The 11,631-nt window shown below is 56.0% G+C and overlaps 2 protein-coding genes across 2 annotated transcripts in view; one reads left to right on the plus strand and one right to left on the minus strand.

Moving 5' to 3' along the window:
• The window catches only part of NAGS (N-acetylglutamate synthase), an 8,925-nt gene extending 976 nt beyond the window's left edge, over positions 1 to 7,949 (plus strand). The window contains exons 3-8 of the mRNA XM_004707209.2: positions 284 to 697; positions 816 to 1,029; positions 1,250 to 1,430; positions 5,173 to 5,344; positions 5,441 to 5,623; positions 6,471 to 7,949. Of these exons, the coding sequence (XP_004707266.2) occupies positions 284 to 697; positions 816 to 1,029; positions 1,250 to 1,430; positions 5,173 to 5,344; positions 5,441 to 5,623; positions 6,471 to 6,624 (1,318 nt within the window). The 3' untranslated portion in view covers positions 6,625 to 7,949. The remainder of the gene's footprint in view (positions 1 to 283; positions 698 to 815; positions 1,030 to 1,249; positions 1,431 to 5,172; positions 5,345 to 5,440; positions 5,624 to 6,470) is intronic.
• Positions 7,924 to 11,366, minus strand: TMEM101 (transmembrane protein 101). Its single transcript, XM_004707210.4, has 4 exons — positions 11,138 to 11,366; positions 10,660 to 10,840; positions 9,459 to 9,605; positions 7,924 to 8,852 (listed from the first exon to the last, which is right to left on the minus strand). Exons 1-4 carry the CDS (start codon positions 11,272 to 11,274, stop codon positions 8,544 to 8,546), a joined length of 774 nt encoding a protein of 257 aa, XP_004707267.1. The 5' UTR covers positions 11,275 to 11,366; the 3' UTR covers positions 7,924 to 8,543.
• Between the last annotated feature and the right edge of the window lie 265 nt (positions 11,367 to 11,631).

Here is an 11,631-nt window from a genome sequence, read left to right on the forward strand (position 1 = left end):
AGGGCCAGCTGCGGATCCTGCGCTTTGGGGCCGGGAGAGGTGGCCGCAGAGCCCTGCTACGTGCCCAAGACTGGCCAAGGCTGCGCGCACCCGAGGGAGGAAACTGGGGACCCCAACCTGCTAGGTGTGACACCCTGAAGGCCACCCCTCTTGTGAGCGCAGCGAGGGGGAAATTGGACTGTGCCGCCTTCGTCCACCCCTCCCCCTACCACGTCCCAGAGTCCAAGGACACAGGGAGGAGGAGGAAGCCCGGTGTGAGATACCGGTGAGGGGGGGAGGGCAGACAGGTGAGCTCAGGTAGCCAGAGGTGGAGGCTGGCAGGCCCTAAGGAGAGTGGGGACAGGCGACAAGCACAGGGCTTAGCTAGGTGTGCTTGGGGCGATGGGCCAGGCCTACGGCCGCTGATCATCCTGCCTTGGCAGGTGGATGAGGAGGTGCTCGGGTGTCAGGAGGCCGTGGCCAGCCTGGCCTTCGCCCTGGCCTTCCTGCAGCGCATGGACATGAAGCCGCTGGTGGTCCTCGGGTTGCCTGCCCCCACGGCGCCCTCAGGCTCCCTCTCCTTCTGGGAGGCCAAGGGCCAGCTGGCGCACAGCTGCAAGGTGCTGGTGGACGCCCTTCGGCACAATGCCGCCACCGCCGTGCCCTTCTTTGGAGGCGGGTCAGTGTTGGGCGCCGCCGAGCCAGCCCCCCATGCCAGGTTAGTACCAGCCCTGCCCCCGCTCCCCCCGCCCCCGCTCCCTTGGCGCTCGCTTCCGGCCCACCCTGCCCGCGCGCGAGCATGGGGGCACTCCCTAGAGCACCATATCTGGCCACAGCTATGGCGGCATAGTCTCGGTGGAGACAGATCTGCTGCGGTGGTGCCTGGAGTCCGGCAGTGTGCCCATCCTGTGCCCCATCGGGGAGACCGCCGCGCGCCGCTCCGTGCTCCTCGACTCGCTGGAGGTGACCGCGGCGCTGGCCAAGGCGCTGCAGCCCACCAAAATTATCTTCCTCAACACCGCGGGCGGCCTGCGCGACAGCAGCCGCAAGGTGCGAGGGCCCCCTTACCCATGACTCTGGCTCTTCCCTAGCCCCCTCGCCCGCTCCCCTGGCTCGGCTCGCTTCCCGGCGGACCGGGCCAGTGGGTCTCCAGCCCAGAGTCCTGGAGAGTTCGGGGATGACGCTGGCAAAGGGGTCAGGGGGAGGGGTCCGAGGGGAGCAGAGCTGCTGGCTGTTGGCGGGAGGGTCACACCCTTCACTGCGGCCACAGGTCCTGAGTATCGTGAACCTGCCCGCTGACCTGGACCTGGTCACCAACGCTGAGTGGGTGAGCACCAAAGAGCGGCAGCAGATGCGGCTCATCGTGGACGTGCTCAGCCGCCTGCCCCACCACTCCTCCGCCGTCATCACCGCCGCCAGCACGCTGCTCACCGAGCTCTTCAGCAACAAAGGTGAGGGCCTCAGGTGGGTAGGGCAGGGCCCGCGGGTCTGGCTGGGCCCAGGCAGTGGACCGGCCTGGCCTGGGCGTCCTTGGGCAGAAGCAGGAAGACCTGGAGCCTTAGGGGGATGCCCCAATTGCAGCTTCCTGCCTTTGGAGTGGCGGACAAGGTGGAGGACGTGGTCGGAACCACAGAGAGTGGGAGGCGAATAGAATGAAAGGAGGTGGGCGGTGGCGGGGCCTGGACAGGATTCGGGCCGATGGGTGGGGTCAAGGAAAGTGGGTGGGACTAGAATAGTGGCTAATACGGTGGAAGGACCAAACATCGACCACATCGGAAGAATTACAACCAGGAGGGCCCAGTGCCTGGAGAAGGATACCATGATTAGTAAAACCGAAAATCAGCCAAAAACCAGAGAGGACGACCTTGTGCACCACAGAACAAAACAGCACGGTCCTGGCCATCCTCACAATTGTCCCAATGTGGGGGCCCACTGTGGCAGCCCGGGTGGCTGCCCAGCTCCTTGAGGGCCTCCTCTTTTTGGCAGTCCCTCCGCTTCACCAAGCACCACGTCCTTCTCCAGGGACTGGTCTCTCCTGACAACGTGACCACCAAGTCTCACCGTTCTGGCCTTTAAGGAGCACTCTGGCCATACCTCTTCCAAAACGGCTTGGTTTGTCCTTCGGGCAGTGCACGGTCCTTCCAGTATTCTTCTCCAGCACACCATTCAAATGCAGCCGTTAGTCTGAGGTTCCCTTCTTCCGCGTTACGAAGCAACTGAAAAGACCGTGCCTTGGATCGGGCACACCTTAGGCCTCAGCGTAACATCCTGGTTTATTAATACCGCCCCACCCCCTTTCTTTGCTAATACTCTGAAGCAGCAGATTTTCCCAATGCAATTCATCGATTGATTTTTTGACCTCTTGACTGCTGCTTCCATAAGCATCGATGGTGGGGATCCAAGCAAGACAAATCCTTTGACAACTACTTTTTTCTCTTTGGATCATGTCAACTATGGGTCCAATTGTAGGGAGTTAGGTCTTTTTACAATGAGTGATAATCCATTACTGAAGGTTTCCGCCCTTCATCTCCAAGTGCCTCCAGTCCTCATTTTCATTCAGCAAGCAAGGTAGTGTCATCTGCATATTGCAGGTTGTTAATATGCCTTCCCCTAATCCTGATGCTGCATTCGTCTGCATATAATCTAGCTTCTCAGCATACAGACTGAATAACATTCGTCTGCATATAATCTAGCTTCTCAGCATACAGACTGAATTAAGTGTGATGCGAGGATACAACCCTAACCATGCAGCATACCTGCATTGTATTTGCACAGCTGCCTCTGATCCATGCACAGGTTCTGCACGAGCACAAGGAAGGAATTCCCGTTCTTCTCAAGGCTGTCCACAGTTTGTTAGGATCCACACAGTCTTTTGAGCTGTCAATAAGACACTAGTAAACATCTCTCTGGTATTCTCTGCTGCCAGCCAAGATCCATCTGACATCAGCAATGACATCCCTTGTTCCACGTCCTCTCCTAAAGCCGGCTGGAACCTCTGGGAGCGCCCTATCACTATACTGCTGCAACTGTTTTTTGGATGATCTTCAGCAAAATTGTACTCACATGTTAGCAATATTGTCCCGTAATCTGAGTATTCTGTTGTGTCACCTTTCATTGAAATCGGTACAAATCTGGATCTCCTCCAGTCAGTTGGCAAGTAGCTGTCTTCCAAATTTCCTGGAGTAAGTGCTCCTGTGCTTCTCAGCGAGTTGAAACAGTTGGACTGATACGCCATCAGTTCCTGGGCCCTTGTTTTGGCTGTGCTTCCAGTGGAGCTTGAACTTCTCCCTGCAGCCCCACTGGTTCTTGCTCAGATGCTCCCTCCTGCAACACTGGCATGCCAACAAGCTCTTTTTGGTAGTGACTGGATTCTTTCCAGTTTACTTTGATGCTTCTTGCCGCATTCAATATTTTGCCCATAGATTCTTTCAATATTGCAGCTTGAGGCTTGATGTTTTTTTGAGTTCTTTCACTTTCAGATTTCCTTTTTTTTTTTTTTTAATCGTTTTGTTAGGGGCTCATACGACTCTGATCACAATCCATACACACATCGACTGTGTAAAGCACATTTGTACATTCATTGCCTCGTCATCAGTTTAAGACTTCCTGAGTGTGCACTTCCTTCTGGGCCTTCTAGCTCGAGGGCTATGCGCATGTCATTGTAAGATTTTCCCTTGTCAACAAAACAAACAAAAAGAACTAGAAAAAAAATAGATTGCTTCAGAGTCTTCTCTGACGTCCACTTTATCTTTCCTTTATTTCCTGTCTTTCAAATGACCTTTACTCCCCCCATGCACGATGTGCTCTCAGTTCCTCGGGTCTTCGGTCAGTAGTGTGCAATGCATCACATCTGTTCTTGAGATGTTCTCGAAATTCAAATGCAATCGATGCCAGGTCTTATTTTGGCTCTTGTGGACTGGTTTTAATTTTCCTGAGCTTCAACCTGAACTTGCATAGGAGCAATTGACGGTCTGTTCTACAGTTAGCCCCTGGCCTGTTTTAGCTGTTGACATTAAGGCTTCTCCATTGTCTTTTCCCACAGATGTGGTCAATTTGACTTCTGTGTATTCCAGCTAGAGAAGCCCATGTGTATCGTCCTCATTTGTGTTGCTGAAAAAAAAGTATTTGCTATGAAGAAGTCATTGGTCTTGCAATTTCTATAATGCGATCTCCAGCCTCATTTATCTCACCATCCTTAGTTTCCATCTACCATTCCTTCCTCTTTGTTACTAACTTTTGCATTCCAATTGACAATAATTATCAGTGCATCTTGATGGCATGTTTGATCAATTGCAGACTGAAGATGTTAGTATTCTTCAATTTCTTCATCACTAACTTTAGTGGTTGGTGCATAATTTTTTTTCTTAAATTTGAATAATAGTTGTATTGATTAAATTTCCATGACAGTAGATAGATATAATCCTATCACAGACAGCATTGTACTTCAAGATAGGTCCTGAAGTATGCTTTTTGACAATGAAGCACCATTTCTCTTGATTGTGTCATTCCACCATAGGAAACCATATGATTTGCTGATTCTAAATGGCTAATACTTGTCCATTTCAGCTCATTCATGCTTATGCATTCCTTTTCATTTTTGATGACTTCCAATTTTCCTAGATTCCTACTTTGTGCACTCCAAGTTCTGATCATTAGCAGGTGTTTGCCGCTGTGGTACCCCCTCACCAAAGGAGGACCCCGGAGGCTCCGCTCCTGCTTCACTTCATTCACATCGCTCTGGGCAGCTCCACTCTGAGAAGGCAGCTCCTCCTCAGTCACATTTCCAGTGGCTTCTGACCCGAGGGCCCGTCCTCCGGCACCCTCTCCAGCAATGTTCGCTTCCCGTTCACTGGGCCTTCGGTGTCCGTCAAGGTTTCCATGCTGTGCACAAGGTTTGCAGCAGCTCCGACCTCCGAAGTGGCCAGCCGAGCCCTTCTGTGCTGTCTGTTCTCAGCAGGGAAGGTCCACTGAGACCTGTCCACTTTGAAATACCTGTGGCACAGTTTCCAGCATCGCACCAACACGTAAACCACCGCAGGGCAGACTGACAGACAGGTGGTAGATTTCATCGTAGTGATCGCCTCAAGAGGGCAATTGTCCCATCAGGCCCTGCTCTTCTAGGAAATGGGACCTGGCAGTTCAATCAGAGGGGTGGGGGGCTAAACTACCCCTTGCCCTCTATTTTGCCTCCAGGGTCCGGGACGCTATTCAAGAACGCAGAGCGTATGCTGAGAGTCCAGAGCCTGGACAGCCTGGACCAGGGTCGACTGGTGAACCTGGTCAACACCAGCTTTGGCAAGAAGCTCCGTGAGGACTACCTGTCCTCCCTGCGCCCACGGCTGCACTCCATCTATGTCTCTGAGGGGTGAGCCTGGAGCCCCAGGGGCAGGGGCCAAGGGACAGAGCGGAGCAGCTCTGGGCCAAGGTGAGGTCCCAGCCTGCCTCTTCCCTGCTGTGCCAGGTACAACGCAGCCGCCATTCTGACCATGGAACCCGTACTTGGGGGCACCCCGTACCTGGACAAGTTCGTGGTGGGCTCCAGCCGCCAGGGCCAGGGTTCGGGCCAGATGCTGTGGGAGTGCCTGCGGCGGGACCTGCAGACTCTTTTCTGGCGCTCCAGGGTCACCAACCCCATCAATCCCTGGTAGGTCCCACTGGTCTCAACTCTGGGCTGGGCCCTGCCTTCCTCTGGGGCCAGCCACATGCTGACCAAGTGGAAGGGTGGATTCCCAATGTCTCTCCCTGCTTGCCACCCCAACCCCTGCCAAAGGCCCCACCCAGTGTGGCTCCACACCCCCAGGTGGCAGACCCCCAGAAGCTGGAGATCTAGGAGGCAGGTCACACAAACCCTGCTTGGTCCCACTGAGTGTTCCTCTAATGTGGGCACGCCCCCACGTAGCACCCCAAAAAGGCCTGACCTTTCAGGCTCTGTCTAGGCTGAGCTGGCCTCAGGCCTATTGTACCTCCCCAAAGTACCCCCTGCTCACTCCCTTTCAGCAGCTACCCCATAGTCCCCCCCACTACCTTGCACCATGAACACCACGCGGTGAATAAGACCCTCTACCCAACGCTGGGCAGCCGAGGTGGTGTAGAGAAAGCCAGGCATTCGTTTACAGCAGTGGTTCTCCATACAGTTCATGTGGTGGTGACCTCCCAACCATAACATAATTTTCATTGCTACTTCATCACTGTCATTTTGCTACTGTGATGGATCGGGCAACCCCTGTGAAAGGGTCATTCGACCCCCAAAGGGGTCGCGACCCAGTTTGAGAACCACTGCTGGCTTTTTGCCTGATGTCCCTGAGCCTCAGAGGCTTCTCTGAGTGAGCACAGCCCCCAGGCTCGGAGAGCGGCTGGAAAGATGCAATCAGAAACAGACAGCAGGTCCCAGGAGGGTGCCCAGCACACAGTAGGGCCTCACCATCTGCTCTTTGAAAGAACCAGTGAGCCTGCAGTGGCCTAGCTCTGAATGTGCCCTGCTCCCCCGGCAGGTACTTCAAGCACAGCGACGGCAGTTTCTCCAACAAGCAGTGGATCTTCTTCTGGTTTGGCCTGGCCGACATCCGGGATTCCTATGAGCTGGTCAACCATGCCAAGGGGCTGCCGGACTCCTTCTGCAAGCCAGTTTCTGATCCGGGCAGCTGACCCTCAGTATGGGCCTTGCAGGCCCTGGGACAACCAGGGTGGACCAAAAGCCATGCCTGCCAGGTTTGGCCCAACACAGGCCCCGCCGGGACCAGGCTGGTTGCCTGGGTGGTTTGCCGAAGAGCCCGCAGCTCCCACTTGGCTCTCCTGAGGTGGGGCACTGGCGTGGGATGAGCACAGAAAGGTGAAGGCCGCCCCAGACCCCCCCTTGCTCCAGAGTCTCAAGCAGGTCTTCCAGCCCCTGCCTTGTGGCAGGGGTGGGGTTTGACATGGAGGGCTGCCCCTGGAGCTCTTGTCCAATAGCTTGCCCCCCCACCCCCACCTGTCTGCTATCCGGCGGCCAGTTTTAGTTCCCTTGCGTCTTGCAACTCTGCAGGAAGCCTTGATTAAATGCACCCACGTGTCTGAGTCAGCTCACACTTGAAAGGCCATTAGGTCTGAGGCTCTGGGAGCAAGACCCTGGGGGCTAGGGTGCAGTCCTAGGGGGACAGGGGAGCTAAGGAAGGTGGAGGCCCCAAGGTTGAGTGCCGCTGCCATCTCCCTCACCTGGTGTCAGCCCCTCGAGGGGTCCCTCACCCCATTTCACAACCCAGCTCCCTCCCCCAGCCCAGAAAACAGCAGCTCGCCTCTGACCCACCAGACCCTAGAGGAGAAAAGGTGGCTTTGGCTTAAAAGCTTAGACTTGGCCATCCCCCAGCCCACTGGACACGGAGCCTCAGTCTCTTCAGGGGGCAGGAGTCCAAAGCCCAGCGGTTTCCTGACATTGTTTTGAACCCCAACTAGGTGCTAGGTCCCACACTGTTTGCTGGAGTATTTCGCGTCAGGTGGGTGGGCAAATGGAGAGACGGGCAGTTTAGACCATCAGAGCACACTAGCGGCTGACAGCCACAGCCCCATAGCAGCTGTACTCTATTCTGGGCCAGGCGTGGCCATATGGCAGCCTGACCTGGAGTCCAGTCACAGCTTGCTCTGTGGCTTTAGGCAAGCTGCTTGCCATCTCTGGGCCTCGTTTCCTCTCCTGTGAAACCTCGGCTTCGCAGTCGGGACTGAACGTCCGTCCTCTTCCTCCAGTTGCCTCTGGTTTCACCAAAGAGCTGCACCTGGAGCCTAAACACCAGCTCCGGCCAGAGGGACTGGGGGTGGACTCCCAACCTCACTGTAGGAAGGTCTGAGAGATTCTCCAGACAAGAGTCAGAGGCTGTGGGAACACCAGGACCAGGCTGGGTCCTTCAAGAATCCAGGAGCAACCACAGCCAGCAGCCTGGTGCTCCATGGGGAGCCCAGAGATAGAGCCAGATGTGATTATAAAAATGTTTATTTTTGGAGGACTGTGTGGTCTGGTGTCTGGAGGGTACTCCGCTCCCTTTAGGCCAGGCACGAGCTGGTCACAGACAGGAGGAGGCAAGAAACTAGCTGCTGCCCACCCCATGCTCCAGCTCCAGGCGGGTGGTAGGGAACAAGTACTATCTGCCCCATATGCCCTGAGAACGCACGGATCTTCTGAGGTGCCCGGCCCCCTCTGCTCCTCCCAGACCCATCACACATGTGCCAACACCCGTTTCCACTCCCATCTCCATGAAGCCCTGCAGAGCCCCGTTGGAAAGGGGATTTTGCTCATGTCTTTCTTTGTCTACCATGGGCCCATGCTCCCCCACCCCCGGGCCCTGCCTTAGTGCCGGCTCAGGAACAGGAGGTCTTGGGGTGCTGCTGGCTCTTGACACCCCGTCAAACCAACAGGAACAAACTCACAAGGCATCAGCATCAGGGCCCCCACCCTCCCAATGGACTGAGCCCAGGCTTTGGGAGAAGGGGCCTGCCTCCTACCAACACCCAACAAGCAAAGGGTCAAACAAACTGATCATAAGGATCAACAAGCAGCCACGGGGCCTCCCGGCATGTCAGGCTCTTGACTGTGCGACTCAGCCATCAGTGGCCAGGATGACGGCGGCCCCGAAGATGCCCACACTCTCCCCCAGGAGCTTCATCTGGTTCCAGAACTCAACACGCCAAGTGTTGTGCCAATAGGCAACGTTGCCCTCGACGAGCAGCATGACCGGGGGCAGCAGCACGGCCAGGATCTGGGCGGCCAGGGTCACGTAGTAGCCCGACAGGAAGGCCAGGGCCAGGACGCCGTAGAGCACGAAGAACAGCTGGACCGTCAGCTCCCCTCCTGGCAGGTGGTTGAGATAGGCCAGCCGGTCCTCCTTGCTGTGCTGCAGCGAGTAGGCCTGGACACACAGGGGCTCTCAGAGACACGCCGGCACATTGCAAACAGCAGCCTCTGTACGGTGGGCTTCGGATCCCCACCCCCACCCCCACCGGGCTGAGGAGCAACGAGAGATTAGGGCCTCACACTTAAGGACTCTGAAGGGCAGATGGTGCTCCCAGCATCAGAACAGGGCTCCCACCTCTGATGCCCCCCCACAGGTGCCCACAGAGCTTGGCACTCATGATAGGGAGCCCAGAAAAAAAGCTACAACTTACTGGCCTGAGCCTGTCTACTATCCCACACTGGCCTCCCTGAGCAACAGAAAGGACAGGAACTAGTTTCCCTGGGGAGTCCCGAACCAGCTCGACATTAGAATCCTGTCTGGGGCCTGACTCCCACCAACCCTCTCCTTTGTCCCCAGGTGGAATGATCAATCCAACTTCTCTCCCCAGTGGCAATGTCAGGAGAAGGGACTCCCAGCCAGGCCTCAGGCACTTAGAGGGCTCCTGAGGCCAGGGATCTGGCCAGGCCCTCGGCACCCCCATGCAGGCTTTGTTCTGCCCAGCTCTGTGGGCACACAGTGCACTCCCAGCCAGGCACTGCTGGTCCACGTTCTTCAACCTACCACGCAGATGAGGTAGATGCCCAGGAACACCTGGCCGGTGGACTGCAGGGAGCGGCTGCGGGGTTTCCGGCGGTACAGTTCCCCAGCACCACTGGCCAGCACGAGGAAGCCGCCAATGATGGCGACTGTGCGCGAGTACATGCGGACCTGGGCCAAGCAAGGGAACCCCAGCCAGTTAGGTACTGCAGGCAGCCACATTGCCGCTGGTTGTCCACAGCTCAGAACTGCCCATCTCCAAGCATGGGGGGCAGGTATAGCACGGGTAGGTGACTCTTTTTTACAGAGGCAGCAACTGGCCCAAAGGGTTAAAGTTACTGCCCAAGGTCCTACACCAGGGGTCCTCAAACTTTTTAAACAGGGGCCAGTTCACTGTCCCTAGGACTCATTGGAGGGCTGGACTATAGTTTAAAAAAAAACTATGAACAAATTCCTAGGCACACTGCACATATCTTATTTTGAAGTAAAAAACCAAACAGGGAAAAAAGACTAAGCGGGCCGGATAAATGTCCTTGGCGGGCCGCAGTTTGAGGGCCCCTGTAAACCTGCATAAAGGAAAATGGCAGCCCCCAGCCCCCACGTTGTCACCAACGTTGCCACGTTGTCCCACTCGAGGTCTCTGGACTGACCCTAGTGTTCTGTCTTCTCCACGGTATCGTCTCTTCAGCTTTTGAAGACTTCCCCGCTGACCTTGTGGTCCTGTGGCTGCTGACACACCTGCCCCGCCGCCCTGCTGACTGCCCTTAAAGGAGTGCCTTTGCCCAGGCCCAGCTCCAAGTTACCAGTGCCTGTGGCATAGGTTTGGAATTTTACAGGCTTAAAACACTGCATTAAGAGCCATTCAATTCCATAGAATTAAATGACTGGGCAGACCCCTAGTCCCTTACATCCTGTGTGGATCTCAGATTCCTAAACTGGTGGTGTAAAGAAACCTGAGAATGTGGTGACCCAGGCTGTAGCCCCACCGGAGAGGCTAACTTGCCCTGTGACTTTGGGAAAGTCTCACATCTCTGGAGTCAGTTTCCACCTTTGAAGAGGAAGGTCCCTTAGTCTCTAAAGGCTTCCATGTCTGCACGCTCTGAATAATCTCCCTAAGCCTGAGGCTGGGCCTTGGGACCGTGCACTGGCTAGCCGCACATGCAGCCCACCCCCTGCCACCAGCTCCCATCCCCCCGCGAAGCCCCGTTAAGGCCAAGATGCTCACCTTCAGCCAGTCTCCGTAGTGGACGTAGCCCCCAAGGTAGGCGACGTAGGTGCTAATGGCCAGCTGGAGGGCGGCCCCCAGTGCAAACCAACGCCGCTTCACCCCAAAGGACATGAAGCTGGCGCACAGCACGGCAGCTCCCATATCGAAGTACAGGTAGGGCACTGGGATGTCAGGCTTCCTGCGCCCCGGGAGCGGGGGAGTAAAGAGGGCAGAAAAGATGGGGTCGAGAGGCTCTGAGGTCCCACACACCAGATACCCCTCCCCTGGTGACCAGAGCGCCGACACCAAGTTCAATGCCCATCTTGACCCAGACCAAAGCCCCTCCCAACAAGTCCGAAGTCCCAATTCTTCCTAGTCCAGCGACCCCATCTTCTGGGCGCCTGATTTGTCACCACCGACGGCACCCCAGTTCCCCAGACCGGCCGGACCGCCTCCCCCACTGCCAGCGCGTTGGGCGACGGCGTGGGACACTCACCGGCGGGCCTCCGCCCTCTCGGCGTACAGCATGAGCTGGCTGAAGCAGCCCCAGAAGGGGCAACGAGTGAGCAGTACCGCACCCAACTGCATTATCAGCTGCAGCATCCACCGTCTCCAACCCGGCTTCGCCGCCATCTTGGGGAAGGGCAGTCCGCTGCAACCTCACTCCCAGACAGGAAGCCGGCGCCAGGACGGCTGCGCTACTTCCGGAACCTGCGCTGTTTTTCTCCCTCCCTCTGGAAACAAGTCTCTCGCTCCCTAGTTCCAGGGCAAAGAAAGGCCTTTCGCAGTGGACTACTCTGACCCTGGAGAATTTAGCACCCCTCTTTGTAGGTGCAAAATTAAAAACTAGACCAAAGAAAATATATTAGAAGCCCTCAACTAGAGCTTGATTTCTTTTTTTTTTTTTTTTTTGCTTGATTTCTTAAAGCAAAGTAAGTAGTCTTTAAATGCTCCACTCCTGGCTCCAACCCTGCGGTTTGGGCACATGAC

Source organism: Echinops telfairi, unplaced genomic scaffold (genome assembly GCF_000313985.2).
Source record: "Echinops telfairi isolate 266 unplaced genomic scaffold, ASM31398v2 ScPeMD7_7458;HRSCAF=8496, whole genome shotgun sequence".
Classification (NCBI taxonomy): domain Eukaryota; kingdom Metazoa; phylum Chordata; class Mammalia; order Afrosoricida; family Tenrecidae; genus Echinops; species Echinops telfairi.

Coding starts and splice junctions, on each gene's coding strand:
- TMEM101 (XM_004707210.4), bottom strand. CDS start 11,274: ATGGCGGCGAAGCCGGGTTGGAGACGGTGGATGCTGCAGCTGATAATG. Junction 10,841..11,137: donor GAGAGGGCGGAGGCCCGCCG/GTGAGTGTCCCA, acceptor CCCGGGGCGCAG/GAAGCCTGACATCCCAGTGC. Junction 8,853..9,458: donor GCATCTACCTCATCTGCGTG/GTAGGTTGAAGA, acceptor CTGTGTGTCCAG/GCCTACTCGCTGCAGCACAG.